The following is a 23,563-nucleotide window of genomic DNA, read 5'->3' as shown; positions in this document are numbered from 1 at the left end:
CCCCAGGGGCTTCTCCCCCCGGGGCAGGGGGGGTGGCAGGGCTGTGTCCCTCGGGGGGAGGTGGGGGTACCTCGAAGCGTTTCATCTGCATGGCCTGGCAGTCCAGCTGGCTCTCCAGGGCTCGGATCCGGGCTTCCTGCCTGCTGACTATGGAGCGTTCTGCTGGGCACTGCTCCAGCCGTGCTGCCCGGGCCTGTGCTGCCTGCAGCTGGGGAGGAGGGGCTGCTCAGCACCCCACACACCCACACACACACCCACCCGAGCCCCACGCCCACCCTGGGGTGATCTGCAGGCGGGACCCCTGGTGGTCCCCAGGTGATGCTGCCCGGGGGTCCCTGCAAGGCAGTGGATGCAGGAGGTGGATGTGTGGTTGTGAATGGAAAACATGGTGGAGAGATGAGTGTCTGAGCCTCTCCTGCTTTTATCCTTCTCACAAACTTTTTGAGAAAAAAAAAAAAAAAAAAAAAAAAAAAAAAAAAAAATCAGAATTTATCCCTCTGGGGGAAGCTGCTGGGGACCAAGTTGTCTCTTCAGCTGTTCCACCGAGATCTCCAAAGGAAACTTCCCCTCAGTGATCTTCAGATTTTGTATTTGACCTTAAACTATGGGAATCTGTCTGCTTTTCTCTGGCCTTTCCCTACAGCAACTCCACTCAGCGGGAGGGAGTCCCGAGCAGCTCAGCCACACCCAACAGAGCACAAAAAGTGATGGAATTATTCATGTGTTCAAAATTAAATCCACACTCTCCAGGGGATAGGTGCAGCTGTAGGTGAGGCAGCACAGCACCCATCCAGGGACCAGCCCCTCACCACCCCCATACAGAATCACAGAACCCTTCTGGTTGGAAAAGATCCTTTTAGGATCATCCAGTCCAACCCCCAACCCAACCCTCCCTCACCTGATGCTGAGCTGTGTCCCTCAGCACCACAGCTGTAAAACACCTCCAGGGATGGGGATTCAACCACCCCCCTGGGCAGCCCAAAGTTCTGCCAAGGACAGATGGTTCCGTGCCAGTCTGGGTCTGGTTTCAGACAGGGACACAGGGGATGTGCAGAGGCACCAGGGGATGGCTGGGTGGGTCTCAGCCCTGGGTCCTGTGGGCTGGGGAGGAGCAGTTACCTTCTCCTGGAGGCTCTGCTTCTCCTTCTTCACATCCTCCACCTGTGTCTGCAGCTCCCGGATCTGAGCAATGTCTGATGCTGACTGCAGAGAGAGGGAGACCCCAGCCAAGGGCACCATGAGGAGGGGTTGGGGGGCTCATCCCTCCACCCCCCAGCACCACAACCACCTGCTGCTTCTGCACTGAAGGACCTGAACTCCCCTGGCTCCCCCCGTTTTTGAAACAAATATTGGGAAAGAGACCGAGCTGTGGAGGTCACCTCTGTCCCCAGGGTCCTTTCAGACACAGCCCCCTGGCTCTGTGCCACCACTGCCAGGGGCAGCAGCCTGGGAATTGTCCCTCTCACCAACCTCCCCCTGGCTCCACGGGGAGCCTTGGGGACCCTCAGCTCCAGGGACAGCCCTTTGGGAGAGCCCTTTTTGGGAGAGGTTGCCTTAGCCTGGGTATTACATGGAGAGCCCCAGGGATGCCTGAGCTCTGTGGGAGGAAACAGGGAAAGAAAACAGACAGGATCCAGCCAGCGATGCTGTGGGATCTCCCAGCTATGGCAACTCAAGACACTTCTTGAGAGAAGACCCAAAACTACAGGAGGGAGGAAGCAGAAAGCTGAGCCATCCCTTCCTCTGGGATGCCCACCCCTGGGTACCCCCAGGCCCCCTCCCAGCCGGGCTGCAGGGTTTGCAGGAGCCCCCCAGGGAGGGGTGGGTGCCCCCCCAGGTCCTACCTGGGCGATCAGAGCTTTGTGCTTTGCCATAAGCTCGTTCAGGTCTTCCTGGTCCTCATCGATGCGTTTCAGGAGCTCAGTTCTCTGGTGCTGGAGCTGACACAGCTGCTCATCCACCTGAGGGAGGACCCAGGGGGCTGCTGGATCAGCACCCACCACCCAACAACCCCCCCAACAACCCTGCTTGCACCAGGAGGGGCTCCTGCCTGTCTGGGGAGGGGAACCACGGGATGCTCTGCCCTTGTCAGAATTTTTTCCGACCATTAAGCCACCCCGGGGGGTGTTGTTCCCAAAAAGGTTGGTGATTAAGTGAATACAGGGAACATTCTGGGCCATTTAGTCAATGTTCTGGGCGATTTAGTAAATATTCTGGGTGATTTGGTAAAGTGTGCCGGGTGATTTAGTAAATATTCGGTGTGACTTGGTTAACTTGCTGGGTGATTTAGTAAATATCCTGGGTGATTTGGTTAAAGGGGTGATTTAGTAAATATCCTGGGTGATTTGGTAAATGTGCTGATTGCTGCTGGTTTAGCAAAGCAGCCAAATCTTGCTCCAGGAGGTTGGGCTGTGCCTGCTGCTCCCCCCTTACCCCCAGACCCCCCCCCCAGGGTCCCCTCACCAGGGTCTTGTTCCTGCTGAGGGTCTCCAGCTCTGCACGCAGGTTCTCCAGCTCCAGGGCTGCTGCCTGCTGGGATCTCTGGGCCTCTGCACACTTTGCTTCCCTCTCTTCCAACTGGGAAAGATCAAAGGGGATCAGAGTTAAAAGGGGGCCTGCAGAAGCCACCTCCCAGTGATGCTCTTCCCATGTCTCTTGAACAGGGTGGTCCTGGGGTGTTTTCCCCTGCTCAGGCACACAGAGACTTCACCTTTTGTAAACCTGGAGTCCACCTGCTCCTGGTTTTTAGGGAAAATTGATCCTCTCCCCCAGCCAGGGCAGCAGAGCACACCAAACCCAGGATCTGCACATCCAACCCCCTCCCTCAGCACTGCCAGAGGGGTGAGGCAGAGCTGGGATCATTAATTTGCAAAATTATGTGAATTATACGTAATTCCTGATTAGAGCAATTCAAGATCCAGAGTTTGCAAAGGGGCTTTTCACGTGGCACAAATTGCATTTGCAAATACACACGAAATACCCCCTTTATAAATGCTAATCTGCTGCCAGCTCTTGCAGCTCACTCATCAAGACCACAATGCTCTGAATTGGGCTGCAAACATCTGGAAGAGGCAGCAGCATCCCAAAAACTCCCAGTGCCCAAATGGAGGAGTTCCAGTAGGCTGTACCTGAACATCCAGTTCCCTGGGTTTCCTTTTTCAGGGAAAAAAAAAAATCCCAGCTCCTAAACCCCTCCACCTGCTGCTCATTCCAAGCCCAGTCCCAGTTTCCCCCAGAGAACCCAGAGCTCTGGGGCTGGCAGCAGCCACTGTGCATCACTTGGAGCATTTTAGGCTATTTTCTCAGGATTTCCTCACCTTTTTTTTGCTCTCTCCCTCAAAAGAAAGGGGGATTACAAGGTGCTGTAGCTGGAGCAATCCTCAGCTCATTTCCCTCGGCTGGTTGGGGTGCTTGGACAAGCTGAGCAAATTAATTTGAGCCAACACTGCCCATGCAGCCAGCAGCAAGGGAAACTTTTCCTTCTCCATCCCAGGGCCAGAGCAATGGCTCTTCTGGTGCCCTTGGAGATCTCAGAGGGTTGTGACCTTCAGCCTCCACCTTCCTTCCTAAACTGCATCCCCTCCCCATTATTTTAACTCCCCTCCTGGGATCCCTATTCCCATCCCCAGCCCTGCTGTCACCCCTGCACAAACCAAGGAATAACTGGGAAGAAATAACCCAGAGCTTCCTTGGGTCTCCACCAGAATCTGCTCATGGCAAACACAGAGCTCTGGCACAGACATTTGGCAGTTTCAGTCCTACAAAAGTGTTATTTAAAGTGATTTTCCCGTGTCCAGCCCCAACCCAGCTGATGGATTGTTTGGGCAATCTATTCATACATCTGCAGAGCCACACACCCTGTGTTCCTCTTTCTTCCACCAGCTGGAAAAAAATAGCTTTTATGCTTTGCATGAAGCTCAGGAAGCCTTTACCAAAACAAGAATTAGAGATGCCAACCAGACTGACTTCTGGTTTTATGGCCAAGGACTTTTCCACCTGCCCAGCTTCAGATCCCTCCAGAAGCCACCCCATCCCCTGCCATCATGACACTGAGACTCCAGAGAGTTTAATCAGAGTCAAACACATCTCCAGGGCCTATCATCAAATATCAGCTTCCATTTCACTTCATGTAATGGAATTTTCCCACTTGAGAAGAATAAATTCAAACGCTACCCCCCCCTCCCCAAAAAATGCATAATGTATGAACATTAGTTTGCTGTGCTGCACCATCTGTTAAATACCTGCATAAAATGGATGCTTCAGCTTTATTAAGAAACAATGCTATGCTATATCTCTAGCCATATGGATTCTGATTAATGGAAATGTAGCATTTTAGCAAAAATTTTATTCTTGGGGAGGTTTGTGGGCTGGTGGTAGGATGTATTAGCTTTGAGAAAGTCGTCACGAATGCCATTAGAAATTGTTTAAATTTAAAGGATGGCACAATCACAAGGGAGTTCTGAAGTGTGCAGAGTCCCAGTGCTGGTCCTTGGGAACAGGACAGGGAAGGGGTTGTGCAGCATCAACCCTCAGGGGGATGGAGAGGAGCAAGACAGGGGCTGGGAATCAGCTCCAGCCCCAGACTGGGACTCTGGGACTACCAAGGGATTCACCCTTTAGTGCAGCATTATGGCACCAGCTCAACAATGTTAAAAAAGGACTCATCAAGGCCAAAAATGGTCATTCCTGCTGCTTGCCATGGCTGTGTCCAGGTCAGTGGCACAGGCACGGACATGCCAGGGACCTGGGCACTCCTTTGGGCCCATCAGGCTGAGCTCACCTTCCCCTTCTCCCTCAGCACAGGTGGGAACAGCTGCTGCTCACAGCTGTTATTTATGCACAACTATTATCCCAATTATAGCTGCAAGTTGTTGGAGTCACTCGTGCCCTCCCAAGGATGTTATTTCCAGGGGAAATGTACAGCACAGGGTAGGGAATGACTGAGTGGGTTCAGAGCATCCTCATCTCAGCATCATAGGATGCACGTGGAGACCCTCACTGGGGGGTCAGGCACCTTGTGCCCCCCTGTCCCATGGCAGGGGGCACCCCAAGCTGCCCCCAGGGTTGAGGCTGCTCTCCATCCTGTGGGCAACAGCCTGGCACAGCCCTGCAGCCTCTCTCTGTGATCTCAGGGTGCCTGAGCCTGAACTACAGCAAATCCCCTGCCATCCCTGCTCCTCCTGTCCCGCAGCAGCCCCAGGGCAACCCCCCGGCCCCGAGAGTGGTGTCAGAAACCTGGCTGAGCAGAAAGCAATTCCAAATAAATAATAATAAATAAAAAAAATTAATTATCAATCACTTAACCGCTGGTGGGTTAATTACAGAGCAGTCCTGGGGAGGCCCCACTGGCAGGAGCAGCTCCTCTCACCCCAGACAGGGCCCCAGAGCTGTGAATATTCCTTGTGGCTTCCCCTGGGCCATGCCCCGAGGGGCAGGGGCTGCCGGCACCCACCCACCTGCCTGCGCAGGAGCTGCAGGTCCTGGGTGCTGGTTCGGGGCTCCCCCGGGGTGGGCAGCAGAGGCTGCAGATCCGCCAGCAGAGCCCGGGTCCGGCGCAGGTCCCGGCGCAGCCGCTTCTCCACATCGAAATCCCGGTGGCCGATCTGGGGAGGGGAAAGAGACAGGGGGGAGGAGGAGGAGTCCGGGGTCCTGAGCCCTGCAAAACCTCCACCCGGCCCTCCCGCCCCACCCCAAGGCATTCCCCACAAAACACAGACATATTTTAGTGATGCTAAAGGCTTAAAGCAAGAAAACATTAAATTATCTATATTAAATATTATCTATATTAAATTATCTATTACCTATAAATTTTCCCTCTATCAAATAAACAGAACTTAATAAGCAAAAAGGGGAAGTCACATTTTGTAACCACAAAAAGTAGCGGATCCCACCCAAACACAACATTTTTCCCCACCAACTCAGTGCTTCTGAAAACGTTTGCTCACTCCTGGGCTCAGCCACACGGCTGGGGACAGAGGAGCCGCTGCGGGTCCCCAGAGCCACAGCGACATGGCCTGGTGGCCACCAGCCACTGTCACCCCCCCGGAGAACCACCCTGGGGAGGGGCAGAGAGGGGCAGGTCCAGAAGATGGAGGTTAAGCCCACGCTGTGCCAAAAGCTGGCACAGAAAATGTAAAAGTCGTTGTGTGGGAAAAAAAAAAAAAAAAAAAAAAGAAGTAAAAAAAAAAAAGAAGAAAGAAAAAAAGACGAAAAAAAAAAAGGAAAAAAGAAAAAGAAGAAAAAAAGAAGAAGAAAGAAAAAAAGAAAAAAAAAGAAAAAAGAAAAAAAGAAGTAAGAAAAAAAAGAAGAAAGAAAAAGAGAAGAAAGAAAAAAAGAAGAAAAAAAAAAAGAAGGAAAAAAAACGAAAAAAAAAAAAAAAGCCTGAAACAAACTTTCTTCTCCTTTAGGGAAATGAGTAACAAGGGCAGGAGAAAGTCAGCCAGCAGGAGAAAGGGAAAAGAAAAAAGAAAAACCACAAAAAAAAAAAAACCAAAAAAACCACACACACAAAAAAACCCCCACAAAAACCCGCGAAAGGCTGATGAGGAGCGCTTCATTAGGAGTTATTTACACATCGCTAATGTGAAGCATCTGGAGTCCCCGCCAGCACCCAGGGACGGCACCGGCGCTGTCGCCAGCGGGGGGAGGCAGCGATCCCTCCCGAGGGCATCCCCAGCACTGCTGGCAGAAAATAACTGCTGGGTGTTTGGGGGTGGTCCCCAGGCAGCCTGGTGTCACCACATCCCTTTAAAAGAAGGGAAGTAGGTAAAGCACCTGTAAAAAAAAAAAAAAGAAAAACAACCTTCTACACTCCCCCCTCAAGCTGAGACCAGCCATGGTTACAAGGATAAAATTATTAGCAAAACTCCAAATAAACACAGAGAGGGTCTCAGGGCTTGATCCCAGACTAACTCAAGCCCAGAGCATTTCTCCACTGAGTGTTCTCCACGACTCTTCCCGTTTCAAACCCATTCTATTTTCTGCTCACTGCCTTAAAATTAATTGTGTGGGTTTGACCTTGTAACCTGGTTTAGAGCTGGCTGGCATTTGCTGGGCTCAGAAATCGTTGGCATCTCCATTTCCTTAATTAGTTTTCCGGGCTGGATCTTTTTTCCCTCTGTTAATGGACTCCTCTGGAGCTGCAGATCAGTCCCTGCCCCCCCAGCAGCTGGGGCAGCACCCGGCAGCATTTTCCTGCAGCTCCAGCTCTTCCCACCACCACAGCTGATGGATTTGGTTCTGTAGCTGGAAGCAGCCCCTGCCGCCCCCTCCCACCTTGGCAACCTGGTGCTTTTTGAGCTACAAAACCGGGGGTTCACCCCCTGCTCACCAGCAGCCCCCGCGGGACCCCCGGGTGGGCACCAGCTGCTCACCTGCTCACAGAGGGTCCCGATGAGCCCCTCCAGGTCCTGCTTCTCATGCAGCACTGTCCTCTTCTCCTCACACTCCTGCTCCAGCTGCATCTCCAGCTGCCGGAGCTGTGCACAGGAGACAACCCCAGACCCCCTCAGAGCCCGGACAAAGCCCCCACCCCACCGGCCACAGACACCACGGTGATGGGCGCCGGGGCTGCCCCCAGCAGAGGGTGTGCACAAACACCTCCTGCACCCCCAGGACAGTGCTGGAAAAGGGAACAGGAGCAGGCTGCTAAGTACTGATTGCTCTCCTGAGTGTCTCTGCCATTTACTCATCTGGAAAACCACACCCAGGCCACGCAGGGTAAGGGAGAGAAAGGATGAACCACACTTCCCAGGGATTTGGGAGGAAACTGGTGTTCGCCATCTACCGACCTCGTGGCCCTGTTATGAGGGTGTTTTCTGTCCACTGTCACCAAGCCCAGAGCCCTGGCTGGCTGGAGTTGGTGCCCTGGGTGTGACACTGCTGTGCCCATCACACCAGCCCCCCGGGGACTCACATCTGACCCCAACCCCAATTTTGCACCCAGGGGCTCATGCTGGGGAAGCATTGCTCATCCATCCCCACTGCTTCCTGGGGAGCAAGAACCCCCTGGGAACGGCTCCTCCTCTGCACCCAGCATCTTCCCCCCACCCAACACACACAACGCCAACACCAACACCAACACCAACCTACCCTCCTCTGGCAGGACTGCCTCACATCCTCCAGCTCCTCCTCCTTGTCCTCCAGCTCCTTCTGGTGGATCTGCTTCATCCTCTCCATCTCCAGCTCCAGCCTCTGGTGGAGCTGTAAGAGCAGCACAGTGATGGCACAGGACCCCCGAGGGAGAAGGATGCTGCAGGATGGACACCCCCCAGCAGTCCCAGCTCATTACCTGCTCCAGGTGATCAACAGCAGCTGTTTGCCTCTCCAGCTCCTTCCTCTGCTCAGCAGCACTGCCCTCCAGCTCCCAGAGCTGCTTCTTGAGCATGGGCACGGTGTGGGGGTCCTGGGTGGTGGGGGTGCTGAGCTCCTGCACCCGGCTGGTCAGCGTGCTGACCTTCTCTGCCAGCCTGGACACCTCTGCCTCCTTCTGCTGCTCAGGGGGGGCAGAGCCACCAGTCAGAGCCCAGCCCCACACGTGGGAGAGGGGCTTGCACAAGCAGCCTGCTCCTCAGACCTGGCTGTTCCCCACAGCAGCACCCAAAACACCCAGCAGCAGCAGGCACCCCCCTCCCAGCCCCACCACGAGCATCCTTTCCCTCTGGGTTTTGCTCCTGACCTCACTGCCTTCTCCCCAGGGGCTGCCCCCTGTGGGGGTCCCCACACCCACCACAGCCTGAGGGGTACCTGGCAGCACCTTTGGGCTCCACCAGCCCAGCACACCATGGCCCTGCCACTGTGGGGGGCTCGGTGGGTGCAGCATCACCCCTGGGGGGCACAGGGGACATTGGGGGTGGAGGTGTGAAGAGCACGGGTGACTTCAGTGAAAGTGAGGGTGGGTCTAATCAGCTAAGGGTGTCACTGGGGAGAGGCAGCAGCTTTTCCCCTGGGAAAGGAGAATGTCATTTACACTGCAATCAGTTTGGGGGGATTGTGTCTGATTGCTGCTGCCATTGGGAAGGGAACAGCTTTGCTCCCAGAAGTGGCTGTAATGCTGCCCAGGGGGAGATTTCTCTCCTACCTCCAGGCTCTGCTGCAGTTTCCCCATCTCCCAGCGGATGCTGGTGTTCTCCTGGGACACTTTTTCACGGAGGCTCTTCTCAAAGGCAGACTCCCCCAGGGCCTGGGCTAACTGCAGGTCAAACCTGGAGAGTGGAACCCCCGTTACCTCCCCCGAGAGGATCTGCAACCCGGGGCTTGGTTTCAGCTCGGGAGGCACTTCTGATTCAGAGCAATAATCCTGGCAGCTTCTCAGCACCCCCCATGTCTCTGGGTCAGCCCAAGCCCTGGTCCCCCAGCAGCACAGGCCAGCAGGGAATGCTGGCAATCAAATGCAAAATAGGAGAAATTTTAAAGCTGCACACTCTGCCAGCAGCTCTCCAGCACAGGCACATCCACACCGAGGGCACGGCCAAGCCTGGGACATCCCAGCACCAGGGGGAACCAGCATCCCCTCCCCGTGAAGCCACCAAGTGCTGCATCAGGGGGATTTCTGTCATGGGAATGTGTTCCAGCCACAAAAACAAAAGAGATGTAAAAATACCACCCCCATCCCCCCCACCCCCCATCCTCTCCCCCCTCCAGCTCGGTGTGACCTCAGGCAGGTGAGAAGAGCAGCTCTGCTGGGATCTCCTCCCCTTGAAGCCACCTTAAGCATCCCTGCAGCCTCAGATCACAGAGTTACAGTGTTTAGGTTGGGAGAGACCTCCAAGCTCATCCAGCCCAACCTTTGCCCAACCCCACAACCAACTCCTAAACCCTGTCCCTAAGGACCAGCTCCAAACTCCTTTCAAACACCCCCAGGGACAGTGACTCCACCCGTGTCCCGGGCCACCCCAATTCCTGCCATCCCCCTCACTTTATAAACAAGCTCCCAGCCTTACTTCTTCTGCCTCTTCTCCAGCTCGTGGCTGCGGCTCTGCTGGCTCTCGGCGAGCACCCGGGCATCCTCCAGCTCCCCCTCCAGACGCCGGCATCGCCGCCGCAGCTGCAGGGAGCGGCTCCGGGACGCCTCGCAGGCTGCCTGTGCCTGCCCCAGCTGCGGGCAGAGCCGGGGCTCAGCGGGGAGGGACCCTGCAGCCCCCAGCCCCGCTCCTGCAGCCCCCAGCCCCGTTCCTGCAGCCCCCAGCCCCGTTCCTGCAGCCCCCAGCCCCACTCCAGCATCCCGGGATGGGGCCCCTGGGGATGTGTCACCCCATCCAGCCCTCCCAGGGACCCACTCCTCGGCTGAGGGCACTGCCTGCACCCCCACCCTGGGGGGTCTGGGTGTCTGGGGCTGTCTGGGGCTGTGGGGGCTGTGGTGTCTGGGGCTGTGGTCAGGCAGAGAATGGAGTCGTTAAGGAATGGCTTTAAATAAGCAAAAATCTTGCCCTAATGAAGCCTGTAATTCCAAGCTAACTATCTGAAAGCAAATGGGCTGTTTTGCTTTTCCCAAGCGCTGAGGACTGGGCTGCTGTTCTCATTACTTTTTAATGTGCCATGAATAAAATTAATTTATTTACTTTCTCCTTTCGGAATGTGACCTGACTTCCAGGCACACAGAATTTCTCCCTCCTCGTGGCAAAGCTTGAGACCTGCCAGCTCTTCCCATTAGCAGCTCTTTGTGGGGCAGGTGATGGGACCATGACCCCATCCAGTACCCAAACCCCAGACCAAGGCTGAGCCTCTCCCCACCTCTCTCCATCCTGTGCTCACTCTCACACTTGACCAAGGTTGAATTTTGCCATGTTCTGTGCAAAAGTGATTTTTAATTTCTTTTTTTTTTTTTTTTTAGCTTAAAGGGAACTGTAGGATATTTATTCCCAAAGCAGCAGCAAACAGAGAATTTTCCCTGTTCAGTGAGAGCAGCAGCAGCTGAGCCTCATCCCTGTGAAGCTTCACTACCACGGGAGAAAGGAGAGGACAACCAGCCCCAGCAACAGCCCTGCTCCTCGGTGTCACCCTGGGGAGTCCCTGTCCCCTCCCTGGGGGTGGCAGCACTTGCCTGTTGCTCCAGCCCTGTCCTGGTGGCCAGCTCAGCCTCCAGCCTCTCCTCCAGCTGCCCCAGGCGCTTCCGCAGGAAGGTGATCTCCGTCTGAGCGCAGTCAAAACGCACTTCCCACTCCTCCCCTGGGGATGGAGAGACCTGGGTGGGTGCCAGGAAAGCTGGGGAGGGACTTTGGATAAGGGTCTGGAGGGATGGGATGAGGGGGAATGGCTTTGAACTGTGAGAGGGGAGATTTGGGTTGGACATCAGGGAGAAATTATTTGGGGTGAGGGTGCTGAGCCCCAGGTTGCCCCCAGAAGCTGTGGCTGCCCCATCCCTGGCAGTGTTGAAGGTTGGATGGGGCTTGGAGCACCCTGGGCTGGTGGGAGGTGTCCCTGACCATGGCAGGGGGTGGGACTGGGTGATCTTTGAGGTCCCTTCCCACTCAAACCAGTCTGGGACCCTGGGATTCATGGGGTCCCTGCCTTAGGTGAAGCACATGTGCTTGTCCCATCCCACATGTGGATGCCCAAGGGATGCACCCCCCAAAGGGATGTCTCTACCTCCTCCAGAGCCACTTATCTTCATCTCACGCAACTGAACCAGCTGCTGGGCCTCCTCCAGCTGCTTCTCCACTGACTCCAGTTTCTTCTGCACTTGCTCGTGTTTGCTCTGGGGAAACCCAGGGAGAGGGGAGGAGGAGAGCAGCTTGACCTGGCTGCAGGGCCCTGGTGTCCAGTCAGGCTGTGCCAAGGAGCAAGGCAGGGCCAGCAGCAGAGCCCCAGGGCTCAGGGGTCTCCTACCTGCAGGTCCTGCAGCTCCCGGGCACCCCGCAGCCTCTCTGCCCTCTCCCCATCCAGGACCTGGCAGGCAACATCCCCCTTGTGCCTCTCATCCCACAGCTCCGTCGTCAGGTCCATGATCTGGGGGGCAGCACCAGGAATGACAGCTTGGGGGGGATGGGTGGGCAGTGTCCTGACTGCTCCCCCCTACCCAGGGCATGAGGTAGATGCACCTCGTCTTCAACCAGTGTCACCAGTGGGCTCCCACCAGCGGTGCCCAGTAAGCAGCAAGTGCTGCTGGGGGGCTGCACCCCGGGGGACAGGAGCTGCCTGCTGTCACTGCAGAGGTGACAGATGGCACCAGCACTGCCCTGCCAGCTGGGCTCATCAGATCTCACCACTCAGCACCACATTTCATTTGAAGCCACGGGCAGAGAATGAAGGGGAGGAACTGTTAACCTGGGGAGTTGGTTCCGCCTGCTCTAGGTGACCTCTGAAGGTCCTTTGCACCCCAAGGCACTTTGCATCCCCCATCCCACCCAGCCTGCACCCTTCCAGTGCCTCTGGACCTGCTCCCTGCCCACGGAGCTGCTGGGCACATTTAACCCAAAAAGGATTAATTTCCAACATGCCAAGCGAGGCAGCAGCAGAGGCTCTGGCTGGGCTCTACCTTGCTCTCCAGCTTCTCCGTGCTCTGCCTGAGCTCACTGCACGCCTGCTCAGATTTTTCCAGCTTCCTCCTCAGTGCTGCCAGCTCCTCCTAGGGAAGATTGCAAAACAACACACGTGGAGAGCTCCAGCCTTCTCAGCTGATTTACGAAAACCTCGTTTTCTGTTCAGAATAAGTAGGAGAGACATAGCTGCCTTATTAATAAAATTTCCCAAGCTGACTTTGAAGGCTGCCGACTGCAAATTGCTGGGACTCCAGCTCCTGATGTTCCTGGGAGGGAACCTCAGCTCTGGTGTGTGCACAGAGCACGTTGTGTGAGAAGCAAGCAAAGCTCAGAAGGCAGGGCTGAGCAGGCAAACATCAGCATTCTGCTGGTGTGGGGCCCTGGCAGGGGATCACAGGCACAGCACTCGCTGGGATTCTGCTCCTGGCTGCTCACTGCAGCCTTGTTCTGCTTTGATGTCCTGTGCTGAGCAGGAGCAGAACGTGCCGAGTTGGGATCAAAACAGAGGTGAAGGGGTGACGGGGCCTGATGGATCCCAGGAGGGTTTAGAGAGAGGAACAGAGGCTTGGGCAGCTTTTATTTTGTCTGAAGCTGCCTGAAAACATCTTGTTCAGACCTTGCTAAGGCTGAAGGAGGAGCGGAATGCCAAGGAAGATGGACTGAGAATTTAGCAGAGGTCTCGGGTGATGCAGAGGGGGGAAAGGTTCCTCTCCTGGGTCAGCAAATGCCCATTAACATCTCCTGTCAGCAGTGGCAGCACAGATGGAAGGTGGCACCACTCTGGTGACAGCACAGAGCATGAGTTTGGCTGCTCATCTCATCTCATCCATCATCCCACAGACTGCTGTGCGGCACCAGTGCCCAAGGGCTCAGCTCAGCCAGCCTGGCCCCAGGGAGCTCAGGAGGGGCATGGAGGCATCCCCTGGGAAGGGGCTTCTGCTGTGGGGACATGGTGCATTTGCTACTGTCCCTCTAAGGAAGAAGGAGAATTATTTGTCCCTGCAAAGCACATGACTGGGAGGGGAAGATGTGCTGCTAAGAACCTATGATGATTTCTCCATTATTCAGAAAACCACCCCTGCCTTGACAGAGGAGACTTCCAGTTTGACTGACCCACAGGCAGAGCACATAAAGCATCCCCTCCCCTCCCCTCCCACTCCATCCCCTCCCCTCCCATCCCACCCCACCCCACCCTACCCATTCCCTCCCATCCCATCCCATCCCCTCCCACATCATCCCATCCCCTCCCATCCCATCACACCCCACTCCACCCCACCCTATCTGACCCCACCCCATCCCCTCCCATCTCACCCCACCTCATCCCCTCCCTTCCCCCCCCAGCACTCACTTCCTTGGCACGGAGCTGCTCCTCTGTCAGGTTAACGCTGAGCAGGGGCCGCAGGCGGCTCAGCAGCTGCCACCAGGGCCAGTGTCTGACAGCCTGGAAGAGCACCAGGTTCTTCTGGACACAGCGGATTGCCAGGCGCTGGATCTGGGGGGAGACACAGCCAGCAGTGCCCCAAACCCTGCCAGAACCCAGCCCTCCAGGAAGGACCGGGCTGAGGGGGATGGAGTGGCTGAGGAGCTCTGCACCACGGGGCAGGGCACAGTGAGCACCCTGCAAAGGAGCTTGCTCTGCTCCAACAGCTTTAAATGGGATGCTCTGGGTGGTACCACAGCAGCACTGAGCCCCTGCAGCACCCAGGCCCACGCTTTGGGGGGCTCGGGGTGCACACACCCCACGGGATGGGTACCTTCAGCCTCTTGAACTTCTGTCGGCTGAGGAAGCCCCTGCAGGCAGCCTGGAGGAGGATCAGCTGCTGGGCTATCAGCTTGTCACGCTGCTTCTCCAGCCTGGACATCACCCCGGGCTTCAGGAAAACCTGAGAGCAAGAGATAGAGGTCACACCCCCCAGGATGGGGTCTGGAGTCACAAGTGGTGTTCCCCAGGGCTCAGTGCTGGGGCCAGCGCTGTTTCACATCTTCATCAATGATTTGGGATTGATGGTTTTAAAGGTCTTTTCCAACCAGAATGATTTCTATCCTATCCTATCTTATCCTATCCTATCTTATCCTACCCTACCCTATCCTATCCTACCCCATCCTATCCTATCCTATCCTGCTCTTGGGCCCTGGCTGCAGGGATGGCAGGACACACACAGAGGTGACAGCAAAGCTGACAGTTTACAACAGAAAAACAAAATTAACCACATTGTTTTCTTTGACTGAACTTGCCATGAACACCTCTTAAATGCTACAGATTGGCTGATGCCATGAATCTATCCTGGTATTGATCTCTCAGGTGATTGCCTGGTGAGGCTGTGGGGACACAGGACCTGGGGCTCTTTGCTGTGCTCCCTCTGGATAAAACCTTCCCCAGCAGCAGAACATCCCTGGGAGCTGGGACCACTCCTCAAGAGCTGTGTTTTAGAGGTGCCAAATTGAATCAAGGAACCATTGCAGGGAATCTCACTTTCCTGAGATAACACTACGACTGCTCCACCACCTATCTGATTCCCTCATTAATGTCTGCATTAACTTCACAAGCCAGCAAATTCCAGAGCCTGGTATAAAATCAATGCTGAAAGCCACGGCCCAGCTAACTCCTCAGTAAGGAGATGTGAGTGGAGCTGCTATCTCACTATTGATTAAGCACAAGGCTTCATGGCAGAGATAACTGGGAACTGCACCGTGCAGGATAAAAGGAAATTATTTTGCTCCTCAGAACCACTGTGTCAGATCTTTCTTTATGGACTCCGAGGGATGGAGGCGAGCACGCGTGCAAAATTAATTTTTCTTTGAGATTGTTGCATTCCAGTTCAAATGATGCTTAGTCCTGGAGCTGCCTGGCTGAGGGGAGTGCTGACCCCAGCCCATCACAGCCAGGAGCTGCTCAGCAGACACCAAAGCTCATCAGGGGCTTCAGAGGGGATGGATCCTGCAGCCAGGCACAGAGTTTACCCTGGGTAAACCTCTCAGATGTCTCTTAGGAGCCCCCTCTGCCTGGAGTTTTGGTGAGATTTGGCTTCCCAGTGGGAAGCAGCAGGGAGGCTTTGGGTGCTGCAGTGCCCAGCGAGGGGCTGGCTGTGCCCAGAGCCACCAGAGCCACCAGAGCCACCATACCTGGCTGTGTCCTATGGCAATGCTCTTCTTCTCCAGATCCAGGGCCTGGAACAGCTCCTCTATCACCTGCAGGGAAGGAGCACATGGCCCAGCTGCTCAGAACCATTTGCACCCTGGTACCAACTCGCTGAAAGGGGGTGCAGAGACCCCCAGCACCTTCAGGCACCCGGTAAGGGTGCACCCAGCTCCACCCCTGGGTGTCCTTCCCCTTGCCAAAGGTGGGGATGGAGCAGGGGGTGCGGGAGGCAGGGACCACCAGCATCAAACTGGGACCATCCCAGCCCATCCCCAGCAGTGGGGCTGGTGCAGCACAGGGCTGGGATTGCTGCACTGTCCCCTCCTTACAGCCAGACACCTCCTGCTGCTCCAGGGCTGAGCTGCAGGGAGCCAAACCTGGCAGAGGGTGGGATTTTGGAAATCCCCAGCTTACACGGTGCTGACCAGGCACCCTCTGCCTCCTTACAGCTTTTCATAACAATATTGACCTTTTCTGACTGTCAAACTTGTCTTATTAAATCCTGAGGTCTTAACTGCACTTGCACACCCTGGCTGGCAGCTTGCACAGCTCCTGCCCATGTTTAATTCATCTCCTCGTGGCTCTTCCCAGCTCTCTGTTCTCCTCTGCCAGTTCCAGGGGCAGGGGATGGATCTCTCCAATTTTTTCCTACAAACTATTAGGAACCTAACAAACCTGGCAAACCCCAGCCCTCGTTCCTGAGCTCCACTGACTCTCAGGCTTTGTGGGACGAGGTGAGGAGCCCTGGGCTGCTGCTTTACTGCTGTCTGAAGGCAGGGGATGTCTCATCCCTGGGGATCCCCCGTGTGCTCTGCTGGGTCCCTGGGAACACTGCCTGGCTTGTCCTCAGCCAGATGGGAAGGGTGGGAAGGGTGAAGAGGAGCAGGATGCAAAGCCACCCCCCCAGCTGCCAGCTCCCCCGTGAGGGCTGACCCCAGACCCCAAACCCAATTGCTGCTCCTGGGCAGCACTGTGAATGCTGGTGCTGCCCTCAGCCTGGCTGAGCTGGGATTTGCTCCTTCACCCCTAATTCCTGAGGACAGCTTTGCATTTAGGAAACCCCCCCAGACCAACACTGGTGACCCTGCTCCCAGAGCTCCTCAGCAGCTGGCCAGATGTGCACTCCCACCCTTGGCAGGGACTGAGCATCACCCACAGCTGCCAGGAGATGCTGGAGCTTGGGACACTACAGCATCCAGCAGAATAACACCAGGGAGCTGGGGAGCTTGAGGCAGGCAGGACTGGGAGGAGGGACACCCCGGTGTGATCCAGCCCACTTGGAGAGGGCACAGCCAGCCTGGCACAGGGAATGCACCCTGCAGGCAGCTCCAGGGATGCAAGGAGAGCCCTGGCCACACGGGGGGAGCTGACAGAACCGCTGGGGGTCCCGAGCCAGCCCAGCCCAGCACACACCTTGCTCTCATCGGGCACCTCGTGGGCAGAGCTGAACTTCCTCATCACATCTGGAGCCAGGACCTGGAAGCGCCTTCGGAAGTGGGACAGGAGCAGGCGATCCGTGTAGCCTGGGGACAGAGAGACATCTCTGGGGGCTGGGGGACACCCAGATGCTGGAGGGGAGAGGGGTTGGGCCGGGAATAAAGCAGCAAGAGAGAGTCAGGAGGTTTCTGGAGCGGGGCTGTACCGATGCGGTGCAGGCGAAGGGCATCCAGGAGCTGGGTCCCCTCCAGCTGTGCTCGCAGGGTGGGCACATCCAGCTCCAGGGATGCCTCATCCAGACCCCCAGCCCCTGGTCCTGGGACGAGGCAGTGGATGAAGTGCAGCTGGGACCTCCAGAGCAGGTTGGTGAGTGCATCCTGCCAGGAGAAGAGAGGTCAGGGGGATGGAGGGGGAGGTGGGGAGCGGTGCCCCTGCACCCACCCCGGGGTGTCTGGGCAGGGAGAGGACCCTGCCACCACCCTAAAAGCCCTCAGATCTCATGGGAGTGTTAGGAACAACAGCTTTGGATGGAGAGGTGAGCAGGAGGTGCAGGTTGGGACCCTGACATCCCCCGTTGTTGGTAACACCAAGGCTACCAAGGTTGAGGGCTGAATCACAGTCACTATGGTTGGACAGGACCCACACGATCACCGAGCCCAACCCTCCAGTCCTACACCTCCCCAGCCACTGAACCATCTCCTGCAGTGCCACATCTGCCCGTTTTTTGAACACTCCCAGGGATGGTTTCCCCACCACCTCCCTGGGCAGCCTGTCCCAACGCTTCACCACTCCCCCAGTGAAGAAATTTTGACTGATACCTAATCTGAACCTCAGCTGGCTCAGCTGGAACCCATCCCCTCTTGCCCTGTCACTGGTCACTGGGGAGGAGGCCACCCCCTGCCTCACTCCATCCTCCTTTCTGGGGGGTGTAGATGGGAACAAGGTCTCCCCTAAGCCTCCTTCCCTCACCCCACATCCTCCTCTCCAAGCTGAACACCCCCGGCTCCTTCAGCCCTGCCCTGCAGACCCCTCCCCAGCCTGGGCTGCCCCCAACCCCTGCTCAGGAGGGTCCCAGCTCCCACGCTCACCGCCTGCAGCTTCAGCTGGGCACACACCGACCTCCTCCTCCCTGCAGCCAGCCCGGTGCTGAAGCTCCTCCTCAGGCAGGCGTTGCGGTGCCGGGCAGCCTGGGAGGAGCCCTCCAGCCCGGCCAGACCCCGGCACGGCCCCGGGCCCCGGCGCCACGGCAGCACCAGCTCCTGCACGGCAGCTCTGAGGGGTGAGCAACCACATGGGGTGATGGAGCTCCCCGGGATCCTCTGCTGCCCACGCAGACCCAAATCCGACACCCGTGCCGCTCGGCTCCCCTCGGGACACGCCAGGAAAACCCCCGTGGGAATGCCAAGGTGATGGAGCTGCTGGCTCCAGGCACCCAGAGCTTTGCCAGCGAGGTGCTGGTGGCAGCATCACCCCCACCCCCTCTGCAGTGTCTGCTGCCATCAGGGCAGGGGCAGAGCTGGGGCAGCCCGGGGGCTCCCTGGCTGCAATTCAAACCCTTTGACATCTGCTCCCCCCACCCCAACCAACCTCACAGGATTCCCACACAGCTGGGAGAAAGCTGGGGGGTTTCCACCTTCCCAGCAGTTCTTCTCCCAGGAATCTGAACCCCAGCCACGCAACACCAGTGTCAGGAGGTGCCTGGGGCTGCCCAGCAGATGGGACCCACTCGAGATGCCCTCCTTGCCCACCCGAGACTGGACCAGCTCGGTTCCTTGGGCTCTGCATTGGGCAGGAGGTGGGGGGACGGGCAGGGACCCCCCACAGCCCACCCTGTCTGATCTCATCCGGGCTACAGGCCCTCTCCTTCCCATTGGGATGTCTCCCAGCCCTCCAGCATCCCCACCACTAAACCACCTCCAGGAACTGGGGCACCTTTGCCCCCTCCAGCCCCGCTCAGGGTGGGAGCTCCCCCAAACCTCCCCCAGGGGCAGGGGGCTGGCCCTGGCACCTCAGCACCTCCCTTGCACTTACATCTTGGACTGCTGCAGCACCTGGATGGCATTCTGGGCCGAGAGGTTGAACTTGGCTTTGCTGACCCAGCCCGTCAGGTCGTAGCGCACCGGGTCGGTACCCAGCCCGTGGCCCAGCTCGAAGTGCAGCTCCTGCTGGCACCGGCGCACGGGGCTGTCCCCTGCCACCAACACCCCCCCAGGAGAAAAGCCCAGTGAGATATTTGGTTTGCTGCACCATTCCCCAGCCTTGCCAAGCCCCGGGGCGATGCCAGGGGGGTGGGGGCAGCCCCGCTGACCTGCATCACCCCCCTGCTCCTCGGGTCCTCGTGGGATGAAGTAGGAGCAGAGGCGGTCGAAGGCAGAGCCATCTCCAGAGCCAGGGATCAGCACCTCCTCATCCAGGATCCCCAGCAGCCCCCGAGCAGCAGCCCCCGGGCTGCCAGGCAGCACCTGAGGCTACCAGAGGGGACAGCCCTGGGTGATGGGGCAGGTGCCAGCCTGCTCCACCCCAGCCCTGCTCAACCCCATCCTCCTCCTCCCCAGACATCACCCTTGAGACCCCCACCCCCAGGGTCCCATTCTGCCCCTGACACCCTCACACCTCTGAGGGTGCTTCAAGCACGGCCAGAGCAACCAAACCCCCCCAGGACAGGTTACCTGGGAGGAGTTCAGGTCGATGACAGACAGGGTGGCCAGTGGTGAGCGCTCTGGAAGATCAAAAGACACCTCAACATTTTCCTGGAAAACATCATTTAAAAGCTGTCTTAGTCACGGGCTGAAAGGCAGAGGAGAACTTGTGTGCACAGAGAGGGAGGAGGGTGGGGTGGGGTGGGGTGGGGTGGGGTGGGGTGGAGTGGGGTGGAGTGGGGTGGAGTGGGGTGGAGTGGGGTGGAGTGGGGTGGAGTGGGGTGGAGTGGGGTGGAGTGGGGTGGAGTGGGGTGGAGTGGGGTGGAGTGGGGTGGAGTGGAGTGGAGTGGAGTGGAGTGGAGTGGGGTAGAGAGAGGTGGAGAGGGGTGGAGAGGGGTGGAGAGGGGTGGAGAGGGGTGGAGAGGGGTGGAGAGGGGTGGAGAGGGGTGGAGAGAGGTGGAGAGAGGTGGAGAGAGGTGGAGTGGGCTGGGCTGGGCTCCTGGGGGGCTGTGAGGGGTCCCTGTCCCAGCAGAGCATCCACAGGGGACACTTGTGCCATGACACGGGGACACTGCCACATCTGGGACCACCACGTCCCACAAGCTTCTGCAGCACTTTGCAGATGTCAGACAAGCTGCATAAATCCTGGATATGACCATAACTGAAGAGTTAAGGAGGAAGCACCAAGAAAATAATCAATTGTTGACTTTGCAGCTCACAGGCATGGGTTCCCTTTATCAACCAAGGGCTTCAGGGCTCACTCTGGGCTCTCACACCCTTCCTGACCTGGAGCACCCCACGGAGGGGCAGGGTGAGCACAGATTATTCCTGCATTCAGCAAGAGCCAGAGCTTCAGTGCCTCTCCATGGAAATGGGGGCAGATCCTGCTCAGGATTCAGGCAGAGCAGAAAGCAGAAGCAGGACCTGAGTTTCTTCCCACCACGAGGCCACCATCAGCACCTCTGGCAGTGGATGGGTCCCTAGGGCTCAGGCTGGCAGCCACAGCCCCATGGCTAGCAGGTAAATGTCCTGCTCCAGGGCTGCCTTGCTCAGCCCTGCTCGGTGCAAGCCATGGGTGACTGTTAAGGGTGGGAATTCATCTTTTTTTCCCAGGGCTAGAGGTATTGGAGAACTTCTGCAAGCCTTAATAGGCTCATGTCTGCTTGTACATTTATCAGCAGCTTATTTCTGCTCTCATTTATCATTTCCCTTTCTGTTCTCCATTATTCATGGCCTGAGGAAAAACTCAGCTGCACCAACAGAAGGACACGGATGCTGCTGAGCTGGACCAAGCCAGCCCCAGGAGATGCCCAGCCAGGCTGACACCACCTCAGAGGACCCCCATCTGGGGCAGGGTGAGGATGACAGACCCAGCTCCAGGCAACAGCTCCCTACAGACCCCTCCTTTCTGCAGCCCCCCTCCCATTAAGTGCCCCCATGCCAGGGACCCCCTGGGACCAAGGTGCTGGGATGCTGCTCGCCAGGAGGCTGCTGCCAGCCCTCTCCTCTCACCTCTCTGTACCTCTGCAGCTCTGAAACAAAGGTTTTGTCATAGAACAGAGCCTGCAGCCTCTCCTGCAGGTAGTTGTGGCAGAGCTCCTCGAAGGTGGCAGCCCTGTCACCCCCCTGGTGCCGGGGGTTGAGCCAGCCAGGAGTGTCCACAACGGTGATGGAGGCCACTGAGAGGTGCTGGGAGGAGAAGGACCTGGGGAAAGAGACACCACACACACACCTGGGGTTTACACACAAAAGCCTCTGCTTGGACACCATCTCCTCCTCTCCCCGTGTCTCCTCGGGTCAAGGAGCATCCAGCACCCCCTGGAACAGCCCCTTTTCTTCTCCCTTAGGCTTCACCCACCTCTTCTTTCATCTGCTCAAGCCAGCATCTCCTCCCAGCCTGGGAGGGTGAGGGCTGCTCCTGACCTGACCCAACAAACACTTCAGGAGGGGCTGGGAGGTGCTGCCCATCCCATGCTTGGCCCCATCCTGGCACTCCGGTGATTTAAAGTTCTACATCTTCACCCAAAGATGTGATGGGCACCTGGATCATTGTTACAATGACTTCACAGGCTTTGGTGGGATGGAGTGGGAAGTAAAAATGCCCAAAACAGAGCTGCTGCCTTTAAAGGGAAGAGGGGACCCAGAACACATCCTGACTCAATCCTATTATTCAGGAGAATCAGCAACATTTTTCTCTTCTGTCAGCCCTTAGAGCACCATCAGTCATTCCCCTTTGGGATGTGGTTGCTAGGAATTACAATAAAAATATTCAGCTGCAGGTTAAAATAAACCTGCAGCGACAACAGAGTATTTCTGGGCAGCAGCTTTCATGTGGATGCTGACTTCAACAAACCCAGCTGTGCATCAGAACTGAACAGTGCAGGGGGCTGAGTCTCCCTCTGGTGTCAAATCATTCTATTTATCCAAATAGATCATCTTGGATTTAAACCACCTGAAGGAAGAGGACACAGAGAGTGCTCTTTCCATCCTGGATATCCAGGTGGGAATAAGAAGAGTGAGGACAAGCCCCTAGGGCAGCCCCCTGCACAAGAGGAGGACAGGGATCTACTGGAGTGAATCCAGAGGAGGCCACTGGGGTTGATCCAAGGGCAGGAGCATCCCTGCTATGGACACCTCCCCATCAGTTTCTCTTTGCAGCAGGCAGTGAGTGGTTCCTGCCCCCTCCCTCTTCCCAGAGAGCTTCAAGTTCCTCTTTGCAGCACTGGAGAAGGAGGCAGAGGCTGCAGCCACCCCCAGCATCTCCTACCTGTTGATGAGTGAGACAACCGAGGCAAAGAGCTCCTCGTAGAGACCCGAGCCCATCCCCTCCACACACTCCACACCCGTCAGCTTCGGGCCTGGCACAGGAAAAAGGGGAGCAAAGACACACTGTGCATTGCCAGCCCAGCCCCGGGAAGCTGAGCTGGGAGCAGGGAATTCCCTCACTCAGTGGGCAGGGGAAGGATGCCCAGCCTCCTGCCCTCCTCCTTGGGGTGGCTTTTTCTCCCTTCTTTTCTAGGGAAAGCTCTCACAGCATTTGACCCCCATCAGCCAGGGGCACCACCTGAATTCAGCTGCTCTTTGGGTGTCCCTGAGGACAGGGTCAGCTGCAGGGCTGAGGATCCCCGTGTGCCAGAGCACAGGTAAGAATTTAACCAGCACCAGCAGAACCCAATGGGCCTCACTGCCTGCAGAGAGCAGCACAGGGATTCCCCCCTCACCCTCAGACAAAGGGAACAGGGACACAGCAGCACCCCAGTACCTGCCGGGCTCTCCTCCTCCGGGGGTCGCCGAGCCCCCCGAGCTGTCACCTGTGCCAGGATCTGCTTCAGGTGATGTTTGAACACAGCAGTGGTGAAATCCTCCAGGTCACAGCCCAGCACCTCTGCAGCTTTGCTGGCGCTGTCAAATTTCATGAATTGTTTCCTGCCGACTGGGGAGGGGAAGGGGGTCAGGACGGGCACAGCTTGGGCCCCTCTGGAACACATCCCTGCCCCCTCCCCTCTGCAGACCCTCAGAATCAAACAAACAGCAGCATTTACACCCAGCAGCACCAGCTTGAAATCACCAGGGAAGAGATCCGTGGGATAAATCCTTTTACAAGCCCAGAAAGGAAAGGTGCTGCCTGGGGAGGGGGGAGCAGAACCAGCAGCAGATGAACCCAGTCATCCAGAGACCTCAGGAATTTAGGAGGTGACCCCTGGCCCAGGGCAAAACAAGCCCAAAAATACAGCTGGTGGCCAGGGAAAGAGTTTGGGTTGGAAACAAGGTCCCCAGTCCTGGGGAGGTGATGCACAAGGCAGCACAAAGCCACTTTCCCTGGAGCCAGGGGGCTGCTTCCCAGCACACCCACCAGAGCCACCCCCTTC

General features: G+C 57.0%; 1 protein-coding gene across 5 annotated transcripts in view; it reads right to left on the bottom strand.

Moving 5' to 3' along the window:
- The window catches only part of MYO18B (myosin XVIIIB), a 51,352-nt gene that overhangs the window by 16,099 nt on the left and 11,690 nt on the right, over positions 1-23,563 (bottom strand). For 4 of the 5 annotated variants that reach the window (XM_071762800.1, XM_071762799.1, XM_071762802.1 and 1 more), the window contains 26 exons: positions 22,957-23,127; positions 22,462-22,552; positions 21,207-21,399; positions 19,725-19,805; positions 19,364-19,523; positions 19,087-19,246; positions 18,144-18,327; positions 17,261-17,432; positions 17,032-17,141; positions 15,603-15,668; positions 14,234-14,362; positions 13,828-13,971; positions 12,476-12,565; positions 11,827-11,946; positions 11,587-11,695; positions 11,042-11,166; positions 9,942-10,096; positions 9,080-9,203; positions 8,291-8,491; positions 8,092-8,202; positions 7,374-7,478; positions 5,457-5,603; positions 2,464-2,577; positions 1,845-1,961; positions 1,120-1,203; positions 71-208 (listed from right to left, as the gene is read on the bottom strand). In XM_071762800.1, the coding sequence (XP_071618901.1) occupies positions 71-208; positions 1,120-1,203; positions 1,845-1,961; positions 2,464-2,577; positions 5,457-5,603; positions 7,374-7,478; positions 8,092-8,202; positions 8,291-8,491; positions 9,080-9,203; positions 9,942-10,096; positions 11,042-11,166; positions 11,587-11,695; positions 11,827-11,946; positions 12,476-12,565; positions 13,828-13,971; positions 14,234-14,362; positions 15,603-15,668; positions 17,032-17,141; positions 17,261-17,432; positions 18,144-18,327; positions 19,087-19,246; positions 19,364-19,523; positions 19,725-19,805; positions 21,207-21,399; positions 22,462-22,552; positions 22,957-23,127 (3,401 nt within the window). The remainder of the gene's footprint in view (positions 1-70; positions 209-1,119; positions 1,204-1,844; positions 1,962-2,463; positions 2,578-5,456; positions 5,604-7,373; positions 7,479-8,091; positions 8,203-8,290; positions 8,492-9,079; positions 9,204-9,941; positions 10,097-11,041; positions 11,167-11,586; positions 11,696-11,826; positions 11,947-12,475; positions 12,566-13,827; positions 13,972-14,233; positions 14,363-15,602; positions 15,669-17,031; positions 17,142-17,260; positions 17,433-18,143; positions 18,328-19,086; positions 19,247-19,363; positions 19,524-19,724; positions 19,806-21,206; positions 21,400-22,461; positions 22,553-22,956; positions 23,128-23,563) is intronic. The other variant, XM_071762801.1, reaches the window with a different exon arrangement.

The sequence above is a fragment of the Heliangelus exortis genome, chromosome 19, assembly GCF_036169615.1.
Source record: "Heliangelus exortis chromosome 19, bHelExo1.hap1, whole genome shotgun sequence".
Classification (NCBI taxonomy): Eukaryota; Metazoa; Chordata; class Aves; order Apodiformes; family Trochilidae; genus Heliangelus; species Heliangelus exortis.
This window is presented reverse-complemented; position numbering and strand designations above follow the sequence as displayed.